The sequence below is a fragment of the Rhinolophus sinicus genome, chromosome 3 (genome assembly GCF_057876585.1).
Source record: "Rhinolophus sinicus isolate RSI-liver-muscle chromosome 3, RSI-T2T, whole genome shotgun sequence".
In the NCBI taxonomy this organism is placed as follows: Eukaryota; Metazoa; Chordata; class Mammalia; order Chiroptera; family Rhinolophidae; genus Rhinolophus; species Rhinolophus sinicus.
Window position 1 is genome coordinate 192,402,696 of NC_142503.1, and position 27,635 is coordinate 192,430,330.

Sequence of the window (27,635 nt, forward strand, 5' to 3'; positions counted from 1 at the left end):
GCAGCACTTTATCTCAGCTAACCTTTCCGCAAACGTGATCACCACACTGATGGAGTGTTTCAGGCCCAGCGCTTCCAAGACCACTTGAACTTGGAAGTCCCATACACCCAAACAACGCTGCGGTTCCCACGCGTCGGCTCAGGGTATGCATTTCTGTTTACCCGCTAAAGTGGCGCCACCCGGTGGCAACATCATGCAACGGTGTACAACCCCCAGTCCAGCCAGTTTTGATATTAAGGGATTTTTGACTAATTTTTAAAATTGGGTGGGGGTTCTCTATCTCTATTTCAATAATATGAGGTCATATTCATATTTTTACATTATTTCAGGTTCCCACAATTCAAATGGACATAAAATGTAATTACACTATATTCGATTTACTTAAATCTTTGAACTCCAGATTCAGGAGTTTCTCCCATCCAGAACATTTTTAGGAGAGCTACTAAATTTGGGGATTAAAAGAACTTGTCTTTCTGTGGGCGTTGTGTCTATGTTTCAACAACCCTGGGAGGGAGATTTTGTGTGGGCCACCCCATTTTATAACCAGGACTCTGAAAACGATAGAAATTTAAAAGTTTGCCCAACTTCTTACCATTAGTGACAGAACCAGGTCTGGATCTCCTGGCTACTCAAATCAATCCTCCGACAATATTGAAGTTTAAAATTTCAATGTTTCTGTTCTTATTTCTTAATTTTTGTGTCCCGCTGCTCCCTCCATCCCCCAGGTGAGTGAGAAATGCACAGGCTTCAAATCAGAGCGACCTGGGTTTCTCTGCCAGGAGGGCAGCTTGCGCAGATACTAAACCAATCTGAGTCTTAAGTTTCCCTACCTTTACAAATAATATGGAGGTAATCACATACACATGAGTGCATGAAAAAACTGGTGAAATTGGAATAAAATCTGTAGATTGTACCCACGTCAATTTCCTGGTTTTGCTATTGTACTGTAGTTATGTAAGATGTCACCCTTAAGGGAAGCTGGTTAAAAGTACACGGGGCCCTCTGTACTATGTTTGCAACTTCCTGTGAGACTCTGATCATTTCAAAATGGAAAAAAAAATATTTTTAATGTAGATAATTGACACTCTCCAAATTTCATATATATATATAATACATATATGTACACACATATCCTTTTAATTGTTTTTATTACTCAAAAAAGCTTCATTTTTTTAAATTTAGCTTTCTGACTCTGTGCTTGTGCCTTCAACACTTTCACAACGATTTTCTGCTCCTCGATAAGGAAAGCAGGCTTGATCCTGCACGGACACATTCAGCACACATGGACCCACCATAGGCTGACACGCTTTTCTGTTGTAGACAACCTTATTAGAACTTTAGGTCTCACAGCACGAACTCCATGAAGTCGGCCTGGGCACAGGCCCATACATGCAGATTTTAATGCTTTCCCAACCCTCTTGGTATAGAGGTAAACAATTCTATTACCAGGGGTTCGGGACAGCCTAGTTTTGTTAGAAGCCATACTGTAGGACAGCCTCTGACGGAATGTCAAAACGCTGGACCATTCTGAATGCCTGTAGACACCATTCCCTCCAAAGTATATTTTTAAATGTTAGTGCTTGCCTGGTCTTTGCTGACCCATGGGGAAATGCTTATGTCCTATTGTTGCTTGAAGAAAAATAAAGAACTACTGAACTGTACTCACGGTGTGCTTACAACTGTATTCAAGGAAAGGAAATTTATACCTCAAAGAAGTAGAAGGACATACTTCCAAAAGTTAATAGTGACTGTCTCTGAGTGGTGGGCATTTGTTTGATTCCTACCCACTCCACTGTAGTTTTTGAATGTTCTATGATGAATTTGACTTTTATAATCAGGGGAGGTAACACTTCCCCAAAAGAAGAACAGACTTTGATGCCAAGCCGGAAAATCCAAGATGTGTGGTTGGCAATCACTCTGCACCGTATTGGTCTTGGAGAGTTGAGGCACTCTTCATTATTTAACAAAATGATTTCTCAAATCAATTATCCATGCTTATGTTAACAATCCATAAAGTGTAGTAGGGTGGAAAGGAAGTTCCCTGACTACCTCCTTCCTACTTCCCAGAGGTAAGCATTGTTAATTGTTTTTTGGTTTTTTTTTCAGACTCTACTCACTTTAGCCTTTTTTTTTTTTTTGAGAAGTTTGCAGCTCATGTTTTAAGGAAACACGGTGGAAAGGCAATCATATATCTTATGTTGTTTACTTCCAGAAGGAGCCCCACTCTGTCCAGGATTACACCAGGCTTCCTGGAGGAGGCCACCTCTTCCTCAAATGTATAGGAGGTGTCTACATTCATCCTTGGAAACTCACCCCCACTTCCTTCCTTCTACTGTAGTCTTCCCAACGTGTTTCTGCAGGTCAGCAGAAGACACCTCCAGGCCCCGTGCATGTGGCCACTAAGCATCTCTCGTTTCAATCCTTTCCCCACATAACAGAAGGTGGTGCTTTGCAGAGTGGGGTGTGTAGGCATATTCCTGGGGGTCTCTGAGTTCTACCAGAAATTTTGAACTCTGTGTTTTCATTTTTGGATCACCTGGATGAGCATCCCAGAACGAAGTGCCAAGTCCCAATTGTAAAACCTGCTTTTCCATTTGAATTAAGGTCATGTTCATGGCAGATGAGTCAGTGTGCAGTCTCCTCGAGGGCACACATTTCACCAGAGTTCAACTAGAGAAAACTGGCTGGAGAATTGTGTGGTCCTATGAGATGATGGATGTTGCAGCTCCCATCTCCTGCACATCCAACTTGCGACAACATGCATTAGCACTAAGTGTGGCGTAAATGAACAATAAAGACATTTCATTAAACACCATTTAAATATTTTCTGTATTATATTTTGGGGATGCATGATTAAATTAATTGGCTCATTAAAACATGGGTAAGTACTTTAAAAGGGGCTTATTATTCAAAACCAAAAAAATAACGATAATGTCAGTGACTCAAATAATGATCCATTATCCAAAAAAAAAAAAATCAAGTTGAAAATACATCTTTCCCTCATTAAACCACACACCCGTGATTCACAGTAATTCAGTTCCAGTAAAACATCATCTATCACATCGATTTAAATGTGGTTAATTTGAAGTTCGTGACTTGTTTTTTATTTTTAAGTTTATTTTCGTTTAATAGCTGAGGCAGCGCTGCATATGAGCTTTTTAAATATGGAAATTTAAAAGGTTTGTTTTTCTCCCTTTTCTTCCCTCCCTGCCTTGGAAGGATTCAGCACAATCTAGGAAGGGTGCACACACCCCCATGCAAATATGCCCAATTATCTCCTTTCCTTTTCCAGTAGCAGAAGAAGAATGAGTCCTTCCAGCCTTCAGGGCAAGGGAAACCAGTTTTCAATGGGTAATGATTTAGTGTCTAGTTTTATTGGCCCACTAGGGTCTACCAGGAAAAAGAAGAGAGTGGAGTTTTTGTGTGGAGAGCCCGAGAGCCCAGGCTATGCTGGACCCTCCCCAGCTTCTGCTGGGGGACTAAATACAGATGCCTCTGTCCCTGCCCAGCAGGGACAACACCCAGCGATGCCACAAGACTGTGTTCTGTCCTGCTGTGACTACACAGTGTGTAGCTGCCTCCTGGAAATGGCCCAGAACCACTAAGAGCCCAAAGGGCACGCCTGGCCACCCAGCAGCAGGGATGGGAGGAGGCCTCACAGCTGTACTTAGCTGGTATAAAGCACATACTCAAGCTGCAGGCCCCCAACCTGGGGCACCGGTTGGAGGCGACCCAGCACCAATCAACCCATTGGGAAAACACCCCTGTGGAGGGGGCACTGCCCAGTCGCAGCCAACACTTGTGAGAAGGCACACGGAGCAGGTCCAGAGGTGTTGAAGGAGTCTGGAGGCTGGGACTGACAGCTTTTGCCAAGGCAACACGGACAGGAGCGTCAAGCCACAGGAAAGATGTCCCTTCTCTCTTCCTCCCTGCCGGTCTTTCTGTAGATAGGCTGGGCCCATCAGAAAGCCAGCTAGCCAAGGAGTCTAGAATGTGGTTTTCAGAGTGCCAGCCCCAGAGCAGGTAGTTGAGAGGGCTTACCACTGAGACACTAGGCCAGTGACCACCAAGCCACGTTTAAGGCCAGAGAGGAGTTAAAATCCTGCATCTCATTCAGGACTCTTAGTTACAAGGTACAGAAGCTGAGTCTGGCCCATTGAAGCGGAAAAAGAATTTACCAAATGCTCTTGGGCATCTCATAGAACTGGCTTGAGAACCAAGATTAGAAATTGGACCAGAACCACAGCAGAATCACAGCCCAGAACCAGACCAGAAAGGACACTGCTGCCATGTAGCATCTCATGTTGCTGCCATGGTGTGGTAGATTCCATTATTTTCCAGGAAGGATTCCTTCTCCCCTCCCCCACCCACGCCTTCCTGCCCCACTGACGGTGGGCTTGGCCATGTAACCTGCACTGACCCATGGAATATGGGCAACGTGACCGTGTGCCCTTTCTGAGCAGACCTTCTGCCCCGCTCTTATGCTCCTGCCATCTTACATGAGAAGAGCACACTCCAGGACCTGTTGGTCCTCCAGCCTGAGCTCTGGAATGAAACATGGAGCACATCTGAACCCAACCTACAGCCTGGAGCCCAACCTGTGGGGACGCAGTAGAAACCAGCCAAGCCGCAGTCCACCAACAACCCATCCACATAACTGAGTGAGAAACGCAAATGTGCTGTTTTCCACCTGTGAAAACAGTGCGTGTCATCATCCGTTTAGTGGCCCACTTTAAGATGAGAATTGAGAACCGAGTAGCCTCACACATTTGAGAATCCACCACACATCTTCTCAGACTCATTTGCGAAAAGTTTCCAATACGAAAGGAGAACAAAACAAATAGAAAAAAGAAACTTGGATGTGGGGCTACCCCTCGATGGGACATGAACATCACAAGATGCAGCGCCCATGGCTTCCGCCCAAGTGAGGGGCTCAGCCAGCCAGTCCAGTTGCCTCACCCAAGGGATGGATCTGACTGGAGGAAACAGCAACAGGTAGGCAATAGTAGAAAACTAAAATAATAAAGGAGAAGTCAGGCAGACAGCCAAAAAACCCTGCAATCAATATCCTGAGAGTGGTAGTAAAAAGTAATGAGCCATTGAGACAGACTGCGTTTCGCAATTACATGTCCGTCCCAGTCTGAATGCTCTTCTCACAGTGGGAGCTGCGCTTTCCTTAAGTCTGGGTGGGGGAGGGGCTGTGACTATCCAACCAGTAACCAGTGAGTACAGCAGAAATGATGCTATGTGACTTCTGGAGCTAGGGCAAAGAAAGTGTTCAGTTTCCACCTGACCCTTGGCATGTTTGCCCTCGGAACCCAACCACTATGTTACAAGGAAGCCCAGACCACGTGCGAAGGCCTGGCAGACAAATCCTGTTCGGACAGCTAGGCCCTGAGCTGAACCCAGCACTAATGGTCACACAAGTGAGTGACGAGGCCTCAGATGATTCTAGCCCCCCTGCCTTAGTCTTCTTGCCGAAGCCTAAGATATCATGCAACTGGCAAGACATCCCCACTAAGCCCTGTCTGAATTCCTGACCCAAAGAAACCGTGAGAGATAATCATAAATGACTATTACTGAATTAAGCCACTAGGTTTTAGAGTAATTAGTTAGGTAGTAATAGTTACTAGGTACTAATAGTAATACAGCCAAGAATAGAAAACTAATAAAAATGGAATAATCACACACTACAAATGAAAGCTCAGAAAGTAAAGCTATAACCGAATTTAAAATTCAATAGAAAGGATGAAGAGGGAACTGGGGAAATGGAGTTCATACTTCAGCAGCTTTCATCTGGTCTCATGCCCACCTCGTGACCCACCGATTAGTTTAGGTCTAGGTTATCAATCCACCCCAAACTATGGCTAAGCTCTGGGGGAGAGAATCCCCAAATCAGAAGTGGGGTCTTGCTGGAAGAAGATAGAATGGGCGCTGGAGAGAAAAGCAAGTGTTTAATCAGAAACCCTGAGGAGTTTGCTCATTTCTTCAGTTGCTCTGGTCTCGACTCAATTCAAGTGCAGTCAGTCATTCAGAGAAAAAGCCTGTCCTTTGATCGTCCCAGGCTGGGCCACTCTCCAGGTCTAGCATGAACCTCCGCCCACTGGCTCCGACTGGGACATCTATTCTCTGAGGAGACGCTGCTTAGCCCTGCTTTGCTTAACGAATTATAAATTACTAATAAAAAAATAAGAGAGTAGGGTTTGCCTCTTGGAATTTATCTCTTATGGTTTGTTTTATTTTATTTATTTAAGAATCTGTAAACATTATACCAATAGGAAGTATTCACTGGAGAAAAGCAGAAACTTCACTAAAAAAAAAAAAGATAAAATTACCCATATTTTACCACCCAAAGATAACTACTGTTAACATTTGGTGTATGCTTTTCCAGACGTTTTTATTTACAAATGTATCTATGGATATTTGTCAACACAAAAACGAAATTGTTCCAGAAATGTTGCTGTACTCCGCATTTTTCACTCAATAGTAGGTTGTAAACTTATTTGTATAGCAAAAATATCCTTCCATTAGGTTGAACCATCTGAGATTACCAAAATGCAACCAGTTTGGGCTTACAAAACCAGCGATTGCATAGATAGGTTCCACCCAGTACAATTTTGTTTTAATGGCTACAAAGTTTATAGCCCTTTGGGCATGGCAAAATTTACTCAACCTATCACTTATTATTGGGTATTTCTATAGTTTCCCTTTTTTCCACAATGATAAAAAGCACTGCATGGGGAACGCATTGTTTGTGAATATACTTAGTTTCTTAGGATGTATTTCTATAAATGGCACACATTAGATAAAAGAAATGCACATTTTAAAAGCTTTTGTTGCATAATGAAGGCATAGTTTCTGAGACGCCAGAAGCTGGTTGAAGCTAGAAGCTAGAAGAAGACAAGGTAAGTGTTCTTCCCACTCCCAGGAAGGTGGGTGGGTCGGGCCTGCGGGTTACTGCTTCTCCTTAAAGGGCACTCAAAGGGGAGGGAGGTGAGATCAGAGGGAACTGGAAAGTGAGAAGCAGATGGGCATTTACTGCTCAGAGCAGAGGGACCCTGAGGAGGTAATTACGCCTGTATTCTAAGAAGCTGAATGAACATATGTTGGTTGTAAAACCTATGAGGGCCCATGGCAGTCTGTAGAATGGACAAAGAACAGCCTGTGTTTATCACTCTGATACATGTAAAAGTTAAATTAGTGATCAGGAATATAATGGAGGACTTTTGTTTCTCTTCTAACCTGGACCTAATAGAGGAATTTGACCACTTAAAGGTAAAATATAAAGAAGTAACGAAGCTATAGACTCGTTCTCTGTATATGTGAAAAAACAGTAACAGCTGTCATGCGCAGGCCTCTCAGATGGCTCCCAGTGAGTCTGCCTCCTGGAATTCCTTGTGTAATCTCTTTCCTTTGAGTATAGGCTGGATTTATTGACTTGCTTCTAATGACTAGAATACGACAGAAGTAATGGGATGTCACTTTTGAGATAAGATGATGAAAAACCTGTAGCTTCTGTATGGGGTGTTCTCTCACTCCCTCTTGGCTGGCTTGCCTCCACTGGGAATCAGCTGCATGCCACGTGGAGAAGCCCCTGTGGGCGAGGTCAGAAGATCTCCCAAGGGATGGCCACAGTCCTGGCCGACACCTCTGCTGCAGTCTATCCGAGGGCCAGAACTGCTAGTGAAGTCACTCCCAGAGTCTTGATGTACAGAAACTGAAAAATAACAACTTTGTTTTCAGTCACTAGGGTTTGGGTAATCTGTGCAGCAACAGAGAACAAATACACTAGCTGTTTGCTGAGTACTTATTAGGTAGCAGATAGTTCTCAGCACTTTACGTTATTCATTCATTTGGTCTGCACAGTGACCCTATGAGGAAGTGCCATTATCATCCCCATTTTCAGATGCAGAACCTGAAGCCCAGGAAGGGTTCATAAACTTGCCTGAAGCCACCGAGTCAGCAAATGGTGGGGCTGGAATCTGAATTGAGGCATTCTGGCAGAGAGCTGCGCTCACATAAATAAAGATAAAAAATAGCTGTTCATGTTTCACTGGACTGAATTGCATAATTTGCCCATGCCTCAAACAAGCAATTTGGCAAAGGGTACCGAATTATCTTCAACTAATCAAGAGTTACCACCCCCACTTCCTGCAGCGGCTAGGGAAAGGCTGGGTTTCCCCTGAAATTCACAGTTCTATAAAGTGGGTGAACAAATCTGACGTCAGTTACAAAGGTGGAGGAGGGTTAATGGTTGCTGGGTGAGGGCTATCAGTGTTGTCTCCATGGCAGCATAACCTGGCTTGTATTATTAATTATTTTTGGAGGGAGACGGTGGGGAGTGGTGATACATAGGGTTTTAGGTTATATGGTCAGAAACTGGTTCACCGATGATTGTTAATACATTCACATACTCATCCCCACTCTTCAAGTGGTGCTAGTTTGGTTCAGAGCCAAGATACTTTTGGAAGCTGCCTCGCACAGTTTAAGTTACTGGCCGTTGAACCAGATACATCTTGGTGTCTTCTAGCTGTGTGACCCTGGGCAAACCACTTTATCTATCCAAAGATCTGTTTCCTTACTTGAAATTAGGGATAGTAATATACCCACAAAGGTTGTAGTCAAACTTAAATGAGGTAATATATGAGTATGTAAAGCCTTTAGCAACCTGCCTGGCACATAGGAAGAGCTTAACAAATGACAGCCATGATTATTATTATTATAGGTACTGAGGCACATCAGAGCATTACTAATTAGTTAAGACATATTTATTACCTCTCAAGTGGGAAACACCATGTTGGGCTTACATGGGGATATAATACCCCTTGATATCACAGGGAACAGAAACTAGTTAGGGAATTAGAAAGAACAGTCATTACAAGATATCCTTATAGTATTTGGGAACACATGTGAAGTGACAAATATTAAGCGTGTTAAGAATTTAGAGTCAGTTTTTAAATTGAGGATATTGAAATAAATATAGGGATCTTTTGAGTCACACAGTTTTAGAGCCGAACGGGACCGTAGATTTTGAAGTTAAGTAAACTGAAGTCCAAGAGGAATTAAGTGCCCTTACTTCAGGTCTCAGCAAGCCAGAGGCAGGCTGAGATCTGGGTTCAAGTTTTCGCTCTGTCACTAATTAGCTGTGTGTCTTTGAGAAGCCACTCACCTTCTCTGAGCCTCACTTGCCTCATCTGCAATATTCTATTTAGAACCCAGCTTTCTGACACCCAGTCCACCTCTCAGGGCGGTAACTAAGAGCCTTAAAATGCTATTTTACACTGAATCAAATTATTTAATAAACTGGTCCAGTTTATATGGTAATCCACGTGGGTATTAGGCTAGCTGGTAACAGGCAGGAGAGTGTGGGAAACCCAGGATGGCTAGAGGACTTTTGACCTAACTGTCATTCTCTTCGAAATGAGACTTTCAGAAGTTGATTTCTGAAATTATCTAGTTTCCAATGTTATGAAATGCTCTGGCTGGGAGTGAAGTGGAATCATTAAGAATATTCTCACTAATATAGACAGATCATTCTATTTGCCAAGGCCAGGAAGTCACTGTGACTGGCCTAGAGAGGGAGTCACTGTGCCACACTGAATGAGTACTTAAATACTTTTCCACATAAAAGCTTGAGAAATTTTCTACGCTTTGGAGAGGTGGGGGCAGGTATGATGCCACTTAAGAAACAATCCTCTTCCCTTCTTTGCCCCGGCAGAGGCCTAACCTGGGTGCTCACCGCCACCTAGTGGTGTTTAGATGAATAACCATTTTTAGGAAGGGGGGACCTCCAGTTACTTATTTCACTGGCTGGCAGCCCAGATCACTTATTTGCTTGTGTATGTATGTATGTAAGTATCCAAGTATGTATTCAATGATTATTTTAGAAAAGTTATAGACTTACAGAAGTTACAAAGATAGTAGAGTTCCTGTAATATGATTCTTGTCCCTTGTTTCCCCCTATTAACATCTTACATTACCATGGTACATTTGTCACCTCCAAGAAACCAATACTGACATATTACTATTAACTAAAGTCCAGATTATATTCAGACTCCACTTTTCCACTGAGGTCCTTGATCTGTTCCAAAATGACTTCCAGAATACATTACATTTAGTGTCTCCTTAGGCTCCTCTGGTCTGTGATAGCTCAGTCTTTTCTTGTTTTCCATGATCTTGACAGTTTTAAGGAGTGTCGGTCAGGTATTTTGTAGAACGTCCCTCAACTTGGATTTGCCAGGTGTTTTTCTCATGATTAGACTGGGTTACGGGTTCTGAGGAAGACCACAGACGGAAGTGCCCTTGTCATCACATCATATCGGGGTTACATGCTGTCCACATTACTGACCACTGATGTGAACCTCGATCACCCAGCCAAGCTAGTCCTTGCCAGGTTTCTTCACTGAAGTTACTATTTTTCCTTTCCATATTCTTCCTATATTCAGCTCACACTTAAGGGTGGGGGAGGGAATAAACTCTACTTCCTAAAGGAGGCAGTATCTACATAAATGATTTGGAATTTTTCTGCAAGGAAAATTTGACTCTTCTCCCACATTTTATTCATTCATTTATTTGTAGAATTCTGAAATGAGTTGTTTCACGCTGGGCAAGTTTTTCTTAACTCTTCTGTGCCCATTCCTGTGCAGCAGTTATAAGAAGGTTGAGAAAGTACATGGAAAAATGTCCGGTCCAGTCTGCCACGCAGAGGTATGCAATGTTTAGTTCTTCCCTTTCACCCTCCAAATCAATGCACGGGTGCACCAACACACTGATCTGCTACGTGCACTAATTTGTGCTGTTTCATTCTGTGTGCTTCAGCAGGTCCCTCCAGTCATCTCACTTAGAACACTACTTCCCACTCATTGGGCACCACGAGGCAAGTGTCCAAAGGATTAAGATTGTGTAAATTCAGTGATTTTCAGATTCATGCTTGTGGAACTCTTTGTTCAAATGAAGTCTCTTTGGACATTTGATAAAAACGAAACAGATAAAAGAGGTCATTTTATTAGCATTCCTTTATTTTATAAGTTCATGCCTATAATCTTGTAACACCTATTAAAATGATACTCCAAACTTGATGTTTTGATGACACATCAGGAATCTGGGGTTAGAGATGGCAGCTGCAAACAACCTTACCATTTAACTCTTCCTCTTGGTTCGACTGAACCGAATCAATACAATTCTGGTACAGACAGAAAAATAGTATCTTAACCACTGCTCACAACCTTCACGATAAATGAAGGGCAGTGCACACCTAAAAACCATGACACATTATCACATCTGACACACTACACTGGCACGTTACAAGCTGACGTCTCCACGCGATCTGGTCAGCATACGCACCTGACCCTTGCCTTCCTGTCAGAGCGCTACACATAGGCAGTAATAGACCTTTTGTGCAATTTTGTATGATAAAAAAATTCACAGGGGTGAATTTAAATATATCAATACCAGTGCAGAACTATACAGCCTTCCTAGTCAATGACACATTTAGGAGACATTAAAGAGGCACAGAAATGACAATGGATTTATACTGTGAACTGCACATAAAGGAGTTACTTGGCAGCACAAGGTAGGGATTGGTTAATGTCTATCACTGGAGTATATGGATTGTTCTACCTCCATGCTCTGTCAGATATCCCTTCCTGGTTTCCTAAGATTCAGGTGAAAAGCCTCTCTAATCCTGCCTGGAGAAGCACCTCCTCCTCTTCCTCAGCTGTTTCTTCATCCCTTATCAGTGTCAGTAACTGCAATGCGCCAGGGCCTGGGCCGTCCTCTGGCAGAGCAAGCCTCCTGTGCAGTGTTCTGTGGACTGTTCCAGCAGGGATTTGGGCAGGCGGGCCTGATTCACAGCTTCTCTCTCAACTGCTCCTCTCTCCACCAGTTTCTGTAATAAAGGCTCCAACCTTAGCACGTAAGCGGACAGTTTTTCTTCATCCTTCTGGTAAGGGGTCAGATATTTGACCTGCAACTCACTAGGATTATCAATAACGCCGAAGACTTGCTCAAGAGCCTGCAGACATTCAGGGACCGTGATTAAAGGGTTGTTTCTCTTGAGGACACGAATAATATCATATGCTTGGCCTTTAAGGCTCTCTAGCAATCGCCTTCTTTTCTCCGCATCTGACACCTGCCATGACTTCATCATTTGAATAGTATGAAACAACCAGGAATCAAATTCTTCTTCTTCTGGTCCTGGAGGACCACTGCCTGAAAATACTCGCAGCTTTTTGTATTTTAGGTACTGCAGGGCCAGCTGAAGAGCCTCATCTAATGCCTGCGCCAACGTGGGGGCCCGTGTTTCCGGGATCACGTCCTGGTCTCGGTCAAAAGGGTCGTTTCCATACCCAAGAGCTCTGGTCAACTCCCCTAATGTCATGCCCTCTCCCTGTAAGAATTCAGCTGATCTGCTTAAAAATTCATTATCTGGGCCAGGAGGCTTCCAGATCACTCTCCAGACACCCCCTTTTCCAGGCATCTCCTTAGGGACCAGAGCATAACTAGTCTCCTCGGTGAGTCCTATTAGGGCTACCTTCCTGTTCTCGTCCCTCTGGAACATCCTCCCGAGCAACCTGTACTCGCCCAGCGGGGCTAAACCTGCCCACAGAGCCTCCTCCATTTCTGTCACATTACAGGTCTGGGGGATGCCGGCAAGCAACAGTGCTTTCCGAGGGTTCACATCCATCCCCCCTACACCAGTCTTCTAAGAGCCTAAGCGTCATGGTGCCCAAAACAATAGATTTACGTTCCGGTTTGTTGGGGGCACTGATGCCACCGCAATTCACAGCATTCCTCCGAAGTACCCCACATAAGTCCTGCCAGCGTCCGAGTTCCGGCGGCCTGTGAGGATAAAGCAGTCAGGTCAGTGGAAGGTGTCACAGACCCAGGGAGTGGGAAGCCCCGCGCACGCCCACTGGCGGGCGACGCCACGGCGGCCCTACTGCGGCAAGCAGCCACCTTACCCTCCTCAGCTTCGGGCGTCCCGCCGTCATCTAGTACTCCGTGCCTGCGTCCTTCGCCGGTGGCCGAGGCGCCAGGGCCGGCTCCTGATGCTTCTTGGGAGGCCGGGCCTGGGGAGCCGGAGGGCGGCCTCTGCTTCACTGGGATGGGCACTTGAGAGGGCAACCGGGGGCTGCGCGGAGGCGCGACCGGAGTGGAGAACCGCCCGTCGCTGCGGAGCTCTCAGTGGCGAGCAGCGATGGGGCGATTAGAGTCGCGAGCTGGGCACGCGGTGCCAGGCCAAAGGGCAGAACCGGCCCGGACAGCCGCCCACCTGGAGGGACGCACCGCCCCCGGCGCCGTGGCAGCCTCCTCCCACGTCCCGACTGGAGCTGTGCGGGGCGTGCTCAGGAAGGCGGTGCCGCCGGCTGAGGCACCCTGACATCACCCGGGAGCCGAAGCTTTCGGGGCGGGGCGTGCGCGCTTCCGGGCGGAGCCGGAAGCCCCGACGGTGGCAGCATCCGGGACGGCGAGCGGGCGGGCCAACCCGGATAGGAAGGTGAGATCCGGGGCCTGCCCAGCTCTGCAGGCTCGGCCGGTGGCCCCTGCCCGGCACTGGGCTCCCGGCGCTGCAAGGCGAAGAGGCCCGGGCCTGGCGCCACTTGTGCAGCCCCGGTCGCGGCCGGCGGGCGCTGCAGCTCGACAGGGGGCGGGGCCGGCTGGGGAGCCTCCCGGCCGGGCCGGGTGACACAGGCTGGGGGCTCCGGCAGCAGCGACGGGGGCCGGGCCGCCGCGTGACCGGCCGCAGTCACGCTGTGCTTAATCACAATTAGCTTGTGCTCCAGGCTGGTCGCCTTCACCTTCCTCCCAGCTGGTGACCCCGGGGATTTCTTTTATGGTAGCTTCTTGTGAAATGCCAAAGCCACCCGATTATTCAGAACTGAGTGACTCTTTAACGCTTGCCGTGGGAACAGGAAGATTCTCGGGACCATTGTAAGTGTTTAAGAGTTACTGTCTTGACTTGGGAGCCCCGACATTGGTTTGACTTGTAGAACCAAGTGTTCACGTCTGAAGCAATAGTATTGTCAGAAAATACTTGAATTTTAAAAGTGAAATGTTCCGTAGGAAACTAGTTTAATTCCAATTTCTTAATGGAAGGTGTACTGGACCTATTTAAGTCAGATATAGTGTTTTATTCTGTGGGATTCACGTAAAAGCAGAAAATATATGCCGAAACTTTCTGTACTTCCTCATAACTATTACATAAAAAAAACCCCCGTAAGTCATTCACAGTTCTTAATAAATGTAATTTTCATTTATTTTAAACCGTAAATGCGTTAGTGGAGTACTCTAGAACTCAAAAGAAATAAAGCACGTACACTTGGAATAGATGCCGTGACAGCATTACTAGACACTAACTGTATTTTCTCTTTTTTAAAAATTGAAGGCACAGAGCATGGAGAATGATGAACTTCCGCCAGCGGATGGGATGGATTGGAGTGGGACTGTACCTGTTGACAAGTGCAGCAGCATTCTACTATGTTTTTGAAATCAACGAGACTTACAATAGGCTGGCCTTGGAACACATTCAACAGCACCCCGAGGAGCCCCTTGAAGGAACCACATGGACACACTCCTTGAAAGCTCGGTTACTCTCCCTGCCATTTTGGTTTTGGACAGTTATTTTTCTGATACCTTACTTACAGATGTTTTTGTTCCTTTATTCTTGTACAAGAGCTGACCCCAAAACGGTGGGCTACTGTATTATCCCCATCTGCTTGGCAGTTATTTGCAATCGCCACCAGGCATTTGTCAAGGCTTCTAATCAGATCAGCAGACTACAACTGATTGACACATAAAGTCAGTCACCGTTTTTCCTTATGATTACAAAACTGCCAGTACTATATGGAACCTGATCACAAGACTGCAGTTTCTTCACAGATCTCAGGAAGTTGTGGTGGGGCAGAGGCTTTTTAAAAAATGTGACTAGGGGGCTATCTTTATCTGAATAATAATGAATTTTAGGTAAAGCCTGAGATACAGTGCAACAAAATCATGTTGATGACTTCAGATTTTGGAAGTAAAATCGTGTCTGTTATTTGCATTCTTTAGAAACTTGAATTAAGTACCTGAACTCTTATTTTTATTCTACTGTGCAACATAGTGATGGTTCAGAAATTTTTCCTTTGGGGAAAAAAAATGAATATGAACATTTCCATTGTGTTTAATGTAAAAAGGTCCAAACATGGTCATAAAGTTTAAATTTTATACAATTACTTGGCTTGCTTTAAAATTCTTTAAACTAAAACCCCAATTCATCCTGTTGTAAGCCAACTGTTTATGCTTGCTTGTTATCAGCTTGTGAGAAATTGGTAAAAATTACTGACGTGATGGCTGTCTCGATAGGCAGAATTTGTTCCTCTTTTTGGTAATGCTACTGGCATTATTAATTTACTAGCATTATTAATGCTACTGGTTTAAAAAAAACTTGGGAAGAGGCTAAATGGTTGCAAGTTGAGAAATCTCACACATAGAAGATGGAAACAAGGTGTTCGATGAAAATACTTAGTGCGGTCCTGGTCAGATGTGAGTGCTCTAAACGATGCTGTCATGTCCACATCCTTCTGATTTCCTTTTCCAGCCTAAGAGCTGGTCTTCAGGCGATAGGTTCGTTGCATGAAGATGTGATCCTTGTACTTCCTCTTTGCATTTGTACTTACTACCTACCTCATGTCTGGGACCAGTACAAATAACTGAAAAAAGGGAAATATTAGATTTTGGAATTTTTTTTTTCTGGGTGACATCTAGATATATTTTTATACCATTATGTCATTAATACCAGGGAAATGTTTCACATTGATAGATTTTAATAATAATCGTAACATTTTTTTGGTGCTCATTCTGTTGGGCCCTGTTCTAACAGCTTTATATGAATTAACTCAATCCAAAAACCCTGTAACAATTATCAAGATTTTACAGATAAGGACACTGAGATGGAGAAATAACTTGCCAAAGGTCACATAGCTGGTAGGTGGCACAGCCAGTTATAACCAGGCATCTGATACCTTTGGTCCTGACCACGGAGCTGCAGTGCTTCTCACAAATGATCGGAAGTTTTAGCACTGGGTACTATCTGCCTAGCCGTGCCAAAGAATGTAAGTGGCATTACTGAGGAGGGTTTTGCTCAATTTGTATGAGCTACTGAAAATCTAAAGATTTTCTAGAAACCTCAATCTTTAAGTGTGATGTGACCAGAATGGAAGGCTGCACATTCCACAGCTTTATTTGAAAGATAAAGCAGGTGGTGACCTGTAACTCGAAAGCAGCAAGATCAGACCGCTAATTAGTCTTCATTTCTTTCCTTTAGTACCTCCAAAGGTCTAGTTCCTGAAATGATACTTAGTCTGCTATAGTACACCAACTCTTCAAGTAAGCGGCAGTTTGAAATACTTGTGTTTGAGTGTCAGATAACCAAATCACTTGCATTTTTTGAGTACTTACTAAGTACAAACCATCCCCAACTTAACCATGGTTTGACAGGAGTTTTTGACTTTACGATGATGCGAAAGCAATGTGCATTCAGTAGAAACCATACTTCAAATTTTGAATTTTGATCTTTTCCTGGGCTAGCGATACACACTGATACTCTTGTGAGGCTGGGCAGGGGTGGTGAGATGATTTGGCTCCAATGTAGGCTGCTGTTAAGTGTGCTGAGTACACTTCACGCAGGCTAGTTTAAACTCTGAGGTTCGGTAGGTTAGGCGTATTAAAGGCATTTTCAACTTAGGGTATTTTCAACTTAACGATGGGTTTGAGATGTAACCTCATCATAAATCCAGGAACATTGTAGTATGCATGCTGCAGGCACTCTTTTCTGGTTTACAGTCTTCACAACAGCCCTATGAGCAGGTATATACTGGTACTAGTGCCATTTTTACAGAAGAGGAACATGAGGAAACCAGAAATAGGAATAACTTGCCCATGTCACACAGCAAGTAAATGGAGGAGCCGGGACTTGAACCGAGAATGTCTAGCTTGAGATCTCCAGTTCTATCATTCCACTATACTGCTTCTCAAACAATGAGGATAATTTGAGGAAAATCATCGAGCAGTTTCTTGTTTTATTTGATTAGTCTTGAGGCAGTAATAGTTTGGAAATGATTTAAGAAAATCATTTCAATTATTTTTTGTTTTAAAAATGTCTGATGTAATGCAAGGTTTGTGAATTTGTCACTTGTCTTGTAAAATAGTAATTCCTTTTTATTGAAGTAGACTTTATCTCTTATACTTCAAATTCTAATATTTTGAGATTTGGTAAGTAAATACTCAGTCCGTCTCTATTTTTCAAGATCATATTGCCTTGGTAGTAGAAATAGTAAAATATTAAAGTAATAGTAATGCAGTATTTCCAGATGTAACTATTAAGTTTCAGATTGCAGAGTTAATCTGTTTTTTGATTATTTAGGAAGTAATTATCCAAGTTGGATTATTGCTGTTTTGTTGTCTATGGCTATTTAATAGCTCAAAGTATTCTTTCTGTAAAGAGGGAAAGGTAAACTTTATCTCCTCGCTCTATTAGATTGAGGAGGAGGTTGAAATTGATGTGTATTACAGATCATTTATTTTATATTCACATCACAATACACAAAGCAGTGATTCCAGGAGTGAGGTAGTGAGATAACGGCAAATACAGGAAGTGCTTCAGAGATTTTAGGGAACGGACAAGCATCCTAGGATCCATAACTAGTCAATAATTTTCTTCCAGCTATGAGAAAAACAGAGTTATATCCCACAGTGGTTTAATGAGTCATTTATTTGCAACTACACCTGAAATGAATATCTGTATGATGTTTTTCACAGAAACATGCCAGAAATTTTTGTTTTTAAAAAGTGCCACGATAGGGAATAAATAAACAAATTGTGGAAACAAACATCTAACTCATGGAGTGTTAGTTACCACATAAATTTACTGGTTTTAAAGACATTACCAGTTTTAAAGAAAAATGGGATTCCCTAAGTTTAGAATTGACTCTATTTCAAAGATTATATAATTTCAAAGCTTCATAATTAAAAGCTCTCCTTTGGGGAAATGGAATCATTAGATAAAGTGCCCCCAAGAGCACTTACATTATCTGCATCCATACTCAAATAGTCAAACTGGTCTGTTTGTTCACCATGGGTATTGTTAAAGTCTTTATTAAGATTATCTAGTGTTGGTTTCCCTCTCCATGGGTTTAACATGCTCAGTCTCCAAAACATTGGCAGAAAAGCTTACCACAATACCATGTGACTCATTTTTGTATCAAATATGTGCCATCACTACAGATTCAACATATTTGTGAAGTTCCGGGTAATTCTGGACCATGATTGGGAATCAGCATGCATTAGCAGTTTTGTTTTGGTCTAAGGCGAGTAGGTCTTTAACTGCTTGTATATTAGAATCACCCAAAGAAATAAACAGCAAAACTTCTCACGTGAACAATACTAGGGTCCTTTCCCAACCAATTATACCAATCTCTGGGGGTGTAGCACAGGCTATCCTATTTTTAGAGATCTTCAGATGATTCTCTCAGGGTTGAGAATCACGGCCATGGGGTTTTATGCACCACGAAGACACCTGTCAGGAGAGCTGTTTGTCTTGGGAACAGCTTCAACAAATATTTGTGGTAAGTTCAACCCAGCTGGCCGATTGCCAATATTTAAAGAGGTGTCTATGTTTCTTACGTTTTCAAGGTTTAAATAGAGTTTATTGTTAGAAGGTGAGAGGCCCCACTGAGCAGGGCCTTATAAACTGATATATGGGTGTCACCATGGAGAAATCGAGAGGTCATGATTCCAGAAGAGGTCGCTGTACCTGAAGGCCATGATCCAGGGGAGGCCAGACAGGAATGCACAGAGCGACCAGGACAGGCTGGGGTGGTCAGTCCCAAGGTGAGGGACAGGACAGTTTCATTCCTGCTTCTTGAAGCTCTCCAGGTGTGACAGACCCAGCCCATAGCAGGAGGAAGCAGGACGTGAGGCTGCGGTGACATCCGTGGTCCTGAGCTGCGCCTGCAGTAGCTTAGAATGGATCTGGGCACACAGCACTGGGAGCCCCGGGCGGGCCTGTCAGGCCCCTGAGCAGCGGACCACACCGAGTAGACTTCAGACAGCCGCCAGCTGGAGCCTACGTTTGGCAATGAGGTATCTGTATTTTCTGATTCCCATTCCTGCAGTTTATCCTGAATACAATTTTATCAGTTTTTTGCTTCATTCTACCAAATCGGCTCTCTTGTCAAGAGGTCGCTGGTTACTTACAAATAACTAAATCCACTAGTCAAGTCTCAGTCCTCAGATTGTTTATTAGTAGTTTTTGACACACCCCTTTCCTTGAGATGTGTACTTTCTTCAGTCGCCTTCCGGATCAGTGCTGCTCAGTAGGACTTTAGTGAATATGGAAGTGTTACACATCTGTGCTGTCCTGATAAATCAGTAGTGACTAGCCACATGCAATAAGCCCTGAGACGTGGCTAAAGTGAATCAGGAACTGAATTTAAAATTTCAATTATAATTTAAATAGCCACAGGTGTCTAGTAGCTACCTTGTATTAGCCCGGTTTTAGATACTCTCCTGGCTTTCCTCTTCCTCATCAGCTTCTCCTTTCTCCTCTGTTGGTTTCTCCTCGGGGATCTTTCCAATTAATGTTGGCATGCTTCAGTTCTCTTTTCTCTACTTACTCTCTTGGTCATCTCATCCAAGCTCATGGCTTTAAACGCTCAAACTTGTATCACTACCTTCCATCTCTTTCCTGAGCTCCAGGTGTGAATAGCCAGCTGCCTACTTGATATTTACTAAGATGTCCAAAGCCACGCTGCTGATCTTACCACTCACCAACAATCTCAAGTCCCCGATAGGACGACTACCTAACAACTGGCGAGGGGTCCTTTTCAAATGCTACGCCTCTCAGAACTCCTCTTACATCCTCCCTTCTCAGAATCAAAGCCGAAGTCCTTAACATGGCACACAGAGTCATAAACAAGTAGCCCTTGACCTTTGCTTCATTTTCTACTACTCTCTCAGCCTCTGACTCCACTCCAGCCACACTGGTTTTCTTGTTGATTCTAGAACACACCAGAAAAACCTGTTTCAAGGCCTCTGCACTCAGTGCACCTCTGCCTGGATGCTTGGCCCTGGCCTGCTCCATCACCTTCAGACCTTCGCTCAATTATCAGTTTGGTAAGGCTGCCTCCGACAAACCTACTGAAAAGTCAGCATCCTCCTTCCCTGTTTTTCTCCACAGCACTCACCACTTGACATGTTATATAATTTGTCAGAATCTAAACTCCCTCCACAGAGGGCAGGGGTTTTGTCTGTTCACTGCTGTTTGCCCCTGCTTAGAAGTGCCCGGAACCTGGTCGGTGCTCAGTAATTATTTACTGCATGAAGGAGTCTCAGTGTCACTGAACACCTCGCTCACTAGCCTGCAAAACAATCTAGTTCACTCTCCAGAGAATAAAGGTTAAACTTAACATTTACTACTAAGTGCGTAGCATAAGCTGTCAGATGTGCCAGGGAAGTTTGGTTATTAAGCTCTTTCAGGTTTCAGCACGTAGTGATATATTATTTTCAAGGCCAACATTTCAAATGAGCCTCTCAATTTATTTTTGCTAACAGTTCTTGTGATGTTGGTTGTCTTGGGATTTTTCTTATGGATGCAGAGAAAAACATATACCACACTCACAAACAAGTAGTATATTTTAAGTGCTGGTGAGAGTCTTGAGAAATTCTCAAGTTACAATCATGAAAGTAACAGTTTTCTAAACCACCTAACACATGCACCAAGTGTCAAAACAACCTCTTAGAGCTACAGCACACAATGTCAGTACTTTGATGTTCAAGGCAATACTTGGCCCCATAAAGCACTCATTTAAACTAGTAATGTTTCTATAAGCTACTTCTATCCCCAGCAGAATTTTTGGCACCAGAGTAAATTTCCATTTAAAACTGTACCCAATGTGAGCGGCTACTTTTTAAAAGATTTAAATAGAAGCTTACTGTCTAGCATTCACTGTTTCCTGGGTCATGTCTTTAAATAGAGTAATTCTGATCCCAAAGGTCACCTGAGACTGGAATCGTCATAGCAACACTGAAATTCGTTTTATACTTTGAGAATAATTCACTGGCTAGAGAGCACTTTTTTCAAGGTTCAGGCCAGGCACATCAGTTTTAGAAACACCTCCTACCTTTTTTTTTTTTATGGTACTCTACCTCATATTTAGCCCAGCTTTTCTAACCTCTTTAGAAGTAGCATTCTACTCCCTATTCTGACAAAGTAGCAGTCAAATGAGAAATGTGGATTTTTTTTTTTAAAGTGTGGATTGGTTCATTTTTGTCCTGAATGACTTACACGACAATGTTTTAAACTGTTAATATAGCTTATCTGCCCTTATTAAATCTAAAGCATGACTTTTTAAAAGTAAAAATTGTTTGAAAGTTTCACAATAACTTTCTGTATTAGCATATAAAAATGTTACATGAGTTTTTGTTTATTCATCTTTTAAATAATTTATTTTTTAATTAGTTGACATACAATATTATATTAGTTTCAGGTGTATAACATAGTGATTACGAATGTATATAACTTATGAAGTGATCCCCCTTATAAATCCAGTACCCATCTGGCACCATACATAGTTATTACAGTATTATTGACTATATGCCTTATGTTCCCATGACTATTTTGTAACTACCAGTACGTACCTCTTAATCCCTTCCCTTTTCATCCATCCCGCTAACCCCCTTCCCATTTGGCAACCATCAAAATGTTCCCCGTATCTATGAATTTGTTTCTGTTTTGTTTATTTTGTTTTTTAAATTCCACATATAAATGAGATGACACGGTCTTTGTCTTTTTCTGTCTTTCGTATTTCACTTAGCATAAAGCCATGTAGGCCCATCCATGTTGTTGCAGATGGCAAGATTTCATTCTTTTTTATGGCAAAGTACGTATGATTTATAAAAATGCAAAAAGAGTATACAATGAAAAAGCTCCCTTTCACTCCCTCTACCTACAGTCTATCCTTTCAGAGCTATAAGATGCACATCTAGTCAATAGTCTCCAATAGTAGCATTTTACACTCTACTCTTTACTATACACTTAGGTGTCCAAGAAATAATTATCACAAACTGATCCTAATGTAGTTAACTGCCCCAAAACATGTTAATTTTATTTGCAACCATCACTAGCTGCATTGCGGTAATACAGTTTTGAACTCGGCAGTACTCAACTACCAACCACAATCAGTTCAAACAGGAATTTCTTGTCAACATTTTATCGCCACACAGTGGCTGACATTTGAGTTAACAAGCTTAGGTTTTCAGGATGTCTTATGTATGAATCTTATTGCCAAAAAAGAAATGACATTCTATACTTGTACAGGTTGAACTGAGGAATAGCTGTATCTTTAATAAGCTGAACAGGAACTGGATAAAAGTACTACATAATCAACTGAGGGCCACAGATATCTCCAACTGATTCTCTCATTTGGAAGAAACATAAGCTTTATTGCCTTTAAAAGTACAGGCCTTCTCAATAAAAGCTTTAAAAAAATCTGAGTAGCTGAAGAAATCATTCCCACCTAGTACATTTCATACTATGAGGGGGGACGTGCAGAGCACCCGAGAGACACACCCAGCACATGGACCTAATGTTGTCGAGAAAGCCGGGAAAGGTCTACTAGAGGCGTGTTTTCCTAAACGATGAGAAGAGCTAGACAGGCCAAGGAGGTGACATGGCCCAGGATGTGAAAGGCAAACTGGTTCCAGAAGCATAAATCCTCTGAGTGTGAACATCTCTAAACTGGGGCGTGCGAGGTGGGGAGGGGTGGGGAGAACTGAGTTCCTCCCATACTCTTTTTCCCTGTTTGTTTTCAAAGTCAATTTTTCTTCTCAGGTGATTTTTTAAAAAAATGTTCAAATTCCCTAACTCATATTATAGCCAAGTAACCTATTATAACCTATTATAAAGGAGCAAAAATTCTTGTCCTTGGCCGCAGAACTCTATTAAGTATTTTTCAATGTGACACAAAAGCACTTATTGGAGATGTTTCAGAGAGTAACTGTTCTGCTTGTCTGAGGCTAATACTTCTACACTTACAAGGTAAAGAGTAGAAAACCAGGCAAGGCATTTCTTCTATACTGGTCCTTCAAATACGCGGCTTACTTATGAAGACTAGGAGAATTAAAATCAGTATTAAAGTTAAGGAAAAGATCTATCAAACCTATACCTGACCACAAAACACTGGACCACAAGCACACATATCTTGGTTTCTTCTTTATAAATATATTTACTCAACAAAAAAGGAAACAAAATGTTCAAGAGCAAAGTTCAGCTATTAATGAAAAAATACGGAATTTTTTTTAACTACAGCTTTTTTTTAAGGATTATGTAAAGATAAAAGATTATAAATCAGTAACTGAGTTGTAGTCCCAATATTAGAGATAATCAGAAACTAAACAATTTCTGACCATTTAGACATTCTCCAAATTATGATGGTTCCACTTAACAATCTTTTTTACTTTATGATGGTGTGAAAGTGAAAGCCATACACTTTCAGTAGAAAGCATACTTTGGTCTTTTCCTGGGCTACCACTATGTAGTAGTTATTTTCTCGTGATGCGGGCAGAGGCAGTGATTTGGCCCAACTGTAGGCTAATGTAAGTCTTCCGAGCATGTTTAAGGTGGGCGAGGTGAAGCTATGCTGCTTGGTAGGTTAAGTGTATTAAACGCATTTGCAACTTACAGTTTTAACTTACAATGGGGTTATTGGGATGCAAACCCCATCGTAAGTCAAGGAGCATCTGTATAAAACTTTTTCTAGTTGGTGTTGTTTTGATTATATATTTATAGATATAGATATATATTTCCAAAAAAATGTGTACACATTTTAAGAAAGGAAAACTGTATTAAAATGATAATACTCAATATACACCGATAACAAAAGATGAATACAAGTCCCGTTTGACTTCTGCAATGACAAGAGGTGCTCAAAGCGGTTACCTGCAGCGTTCAGACACTTCTGATTATGGTGAACTACTGCTTGAGCAACGCTGACCAAAGTGTCCACTTGTGTACATTTTTTTTGGCACCCCTGGTATGTATATACACATATATATACTTAAAGGACTTAAAATAGTCCTTTGTTAAGCAAAATCATATGGCTATAGGATGGGAGGAAATATCTAAGTTATAGTCAACACAGATGGTTTAAATACTTTTATTTGTGTTCATATATATAACATATCGCAGCAAAAAGCACACACCATTTGGCTCTCTTAAAGTAAAGTTAAATATGTGTTCGCTGAGTACTATCATCTCTCGATGTCTGTATATTGGGTGTGAGTGCGGATTCAAGGTTTTCTTGGGTTCCTCTCAAGGGCTCTCTTTCTCTTCAGTATTTCTCTCTATTCCCATTTCCTCCTACTTACGCACAGAACTGCCATTCTTGTTTTTAATACCCAATTTTCACCACTTGCTCACATCAGTTCTTTGAAATGTTACTGCCCGTGGACCATGACATGTACTTTTTACAACAGATGTGAAAACTAAAAGATGTAGACAGCACACAAATTAATTCAATGGTTGTTTTAAAAGTGGAAAACAATTAAAATTCAGTTGCCAACTTAAAGGATTTTACACATTATGAAATGTTCTCTATTATTTCCATGGTCTAAAATTTCTCACTCAAGAAAACAGATTCATTTCTAAAGAGTACATCTTTCTCGGCTGGAAACAAAAGAAATTTTTCTTTAACAAAACTGTCCCAGGGAACAAAAACAAATGCTTTTCCAAGTTGGGGCAGCACAAGTCTTCATTAAATGTCAGTGTGTGATAACTAAGATATGGTAGCAGTCTTTAAAATTTCATAAAAGCTATTAAGATGGTGGTTTTGGCCGTTTTGCAGATGGTCCTTCTGAGTTAGTTCTGTTATCAGTGTTATTTTCATCTTCTGCATCATCATCATCATCATCATCACCTTTTAAAATAAATATTTGTTGTATGACAATATGTTCAATGGTTGAAAACATAGTTAAAATGGTTGCTAACAAGATCATTTCACTTTAGGAGCAATAAGACCACATTCCAGATTTGAAATATGCATCGTTAAAAATATTTCAGTAATTTTAGTGTTTAAACCTTTCCTGTCTACTACTTTTTTTGAAGACAGAATTCATACAACCATAAAATTCACTCTTTTAAAGTATACAGCTTATTGGTTTTTAGTATATCCACAGGTTGTGCAATCATCACCACTACCTAATTCTAGAAGAGTTTCATCATCCCAGAAAGAAATCCCATACCCCTTAGCAGTCACTTCCTAGTCCCCTCAATCCTTGGTGACACTAACCTACTTTCTATCTCTATAGACTTGTCTATTCTGGACATTTCATATAAATTAATCATACAATATGTGGCCTTTTGCATCTGGCTTCTTTCACTTAGCATGTTTGCAAGGTTCATTCATATTGTAGCATTTATCAGTGCTTTATTCTTTTTTAGTGCTGAACAATATTCCACTGTGTGGTTATTCCACATATTGTTTATCCACTCATCAGCTGAAGGGCATTTGTATTGTTTCTACTTTTTAGCTATTGCGAATAATGCTGTTATGAACATTAGCTTACAAGTTTTTGTGTAAACATGTTTCCAATTCTCTAGGAAGAACTAGGAGTCCCTAGACATGGAATTGCTGGGTCAGATGGTAACTTTATTTCAACTTTTTGAGGAACTGCCAAACTCTTCTCCAAAGAAGGCTGGTCATTTTACATTTTCACCAGCAACGTATGAGGGCTCCATTTCTTCACATCCTTGTCAACACTTGTTATTGTTCTTTTTGATTACAGCCATCCTAGGCATGTAGCAGTATCTCGTTGTGGTTTGGTTTGTATTTCCCCAATGGCCAATGACGTTGAACATCTTTTCATGTGCTTATTGGCCCTGCATATTTATTTGGAGACCTGTCTATTCAAATCCTCTGTACACTTGGTAATTGGATTAATTATATTTTTAGTGTTGAGTTCTACCACTTTAGTACTTATACTTTTTTATTTTGTATATTATTTGTTGAGATATAACATAAAATTCACCATTTTATCTCTACCACTTTTAACAAACGTCATTCAAACCTAAACTTTATGGGATTTCATCAAGCAAATACAAAAACATGTCCACCTATACAAAGATATTGCTGATGCACCATTAATAGAACAGGTGACAGTTATTTTTCCAGTAAATAATGACAGACTTTTTTAAAAAAATGGCTCCAGCTATATACTCTTGTCTTTATGCCAATGACAACATTTTCAACAGATGAGAGAGGTACTTTTGGAGCCAAGAAACAGGGCTTCACTTTCAATACACGTGACAACACCCAACTACCTTATTCACAGAAACAATCTATTGTCTGAACTCAGTGTAATGTTACGAATTGGCTGCTTCACATTATCTGGATCTATCAAGATGTAAATAAGATAGAAAAGAAAGAAAAGGAAAGTACGGTTTAAGCTCCTCTACAGAGCAGTTAAATCCTGACTCCAATATTTAGTCTTAGGTTGTTCAGCTCAGGGCAGTCAAAATGTACCTACCTATTTTTGCATTTAAGACAAGATTTAAAAAGTACGAACGCAGTTCAACTTCACGTTTCTACTTTCAAACTGCACCTACAAAACTGGGATATGGGGAAGTAGTGCCTGGGAGTGAAGGCTTGTTAAACTGACATCTGTCCCAACCCTCAGAACCTGCACCTATTCTGCGATAGATGGCAGTCTTCCACACGTATTTGCCATTTCACACCTGGTAAAACTCCTTTTCATCCTTCAGCACCCAGCTCAAAAGTCATGCCCTCTCTGGGCATGACTCTCTGAAGCCTTCCTGGGTTCTCTCGGTTTACAATAGGTACAGAGGGCCCTGGGGTCACACTTCCACTCTTTTTAATAAGAGTGTTTGCCTGTCTAACCCCGCACCAGTCTGAATTCCACAAGGAGAGTAACTGACTCACATTCACCTCATTCTTTCTCCAGAGCTCAGCCCAGTGCCTGGCACAGAGTAGTACGCGTTCAGCACGTTCTTGTAATATAAATGAAAAGAGACAGAGTCATGAAAACGCTTAGGAAGAAGCAGCCCAGATAAATCAGCCCAGATTCAGCTCAGGCATGGTGGAAGGTACCAATAACTGTTAGGTGGCATTCTCTGTCCTGTGAGGCGCACTTTCTTCAAGTCTGCTACACAACACGGGCTCCACGAACAGATGTTTCCTGGGCTCCCCTGCCCCTCCGCCCTGTTCCTGCACCGTCTCAAAACTCACCGTCCAAAGCCTCGTCCGGAGCCGCCGCCACCCGGTCCTGAGCTTCCCGCTGTACCAAGGGGCCGAAATGCTCAGCCACCAGCTCCCTCATCTGGGCTACGCCGGACAACAGACTCTGAAAAGGGTCGGCGTCGCCCGGCGACTCACAGGGCACCTCCAGCTGCCGCCGTTGTCCCTCCGGCCCGACGTACTCGCCCAACAGCTCCATGACAACCACCGGGCTTCCAGACGCGCTACAGGGAAGTACCACCGGAAGCGGAAACCAGCCCGCGCGGGGCGCAGGCGGGAGAAGGGAGAGGAGTGACTTCCGCTTGTCGGAAGTTGCTCCTCCCTCTTCCTTCCCTTCCTTTCTTT

At 42.4% G+C, this 27,635-nt stretch overlaps 3 protein-coding genes and 1 pseudogene across 6 annotated transcripts; 1 reads left to right on the forward strand and 3 right to left on the reverse strand.

The window, feature by feature from the left end:
• Window positions 1-1,153: 1,153 nt before the first annotated feature.
• LOC109454663 (large ribosomal subunit protein eL34 pseudogene) lies at window positions 1,154-2,609 on the reverse strand (annotated as a pseudogene).
• Window positions 2,516-27,617, reverse strand: GON7 (GON7 subunit of KEOPS complex). 3 transcript variants are annotated; one of them, XM_019745443.3, is made up of 2 exons: window positions 27,282-27,617; window positions 2,516-7,717 (listed from the first exon to the last, which is right to left on the reverse strand). In XM_019745443.3, exons 1-2 carry the CDS (start codon window positions 27,487-27,489, stop codon window positions 7,533-7,535), a joined length of 393 nt encoding a protein of 130 aa, XP_019601002.1. In that variant the 5' UTR covers window positions 27,490-27,617; the 3' UTR covers window positions 2,516-7,532. The 3 variants fall into 3 exon arrangements, with proteins under 3 accessions (XP_019601002.1, XP_019601009.2, XP_019601016.2); XM_019745450.3 differs by lacking the exon at window positions 2,516-7,717 and adding an exon at window positions 24,179-24,953 and having other exon boundaries at window positions 27,282-27,548; XM_019745457.3 differs by lacking the exon at window positions 2,516-7,717 and adding an exon at window positions 24,961-27,043.
• Window positions 8,751-13,213, reverse strand: MOAP1 (modulator of apoptosis 1). Its single transcript, XM_088797457.1, is given in 4 exon segments — window positions 8,751-11,833; window positions 11,836-12,688; window positions 12,690-12,840; window positions 12,963-13,213. Coding segments are annotated over 3 exon segments (1,059 nt in total). The 5' UTR covers window positions 12,723-12,840; window positions 12,963-13,213; the 3' UTR covers window positions 8,751-11,660.
• Window positions 13,377-15,215, forward strand: LYSET (lysosomal enzyme trafficking factor). 2 transcript variants are annotated; one of them, XM_074327019.1, is made up of 2 exons: window positions 13,377-13,498; window positions 14,387-15,215. In XM_074327019.1, exon 2 carries the CDS (start codon window positions 14,403-14,405, stop codon window positions 14,796-14,798), a length of 396 nt encoding a protein of 131 aa, XP_074183120.1. In that variant the 5' UTR covers window positions 13,377-13,498; window positions 14,387-14,402; the 3' UTR covers window positions 14,799-15,215. The 2 variants fall into 2 exon arrangements, with proteins under 2 accessions (XP_074183120.1, XP_019600988.1); XM_019745429.3 differs by having other exon boundaries at window positions 13,485-13,932.
• Window positions 27,618-27,635: the final 18 nt, after the last annotated feature.

What these genes read in the sequence shown, in the direction of transcription:
- LYSET (XM_019745429.3), top strand. Translation starts at nt 13,835, where the DNA reads ATGGTAGCTTCTTGTGAAATGCCAAAGCCACCCGATTATTCAGAACTG. An exon ending in GGAAGATTCTCGGGACCATT is followed by an intron (nt 13,933 to 14,386) that starts GTAAGTGTTTAA and finishes TAAAAATTGAAG; the next exon opens with GCACAGAGCATGGAGAATGA.
- GON7 (XM_019745457.3), bottom strand. Translation starts at nt 27,489, where the DNA reads ATGGAGCTGTTGGGCGAGTACGTCGGGCCGGAGGGACAACGGCGGCAG. An exon ending in TCCGGACGAGGCTTTGGACG is followed by an intron (nt 27,044 to 27,281) that starts GTGAGTTTTGAG and finishes TTATATTACAAG; the next exon opens with AACGTGCTGAACGCGTACTA.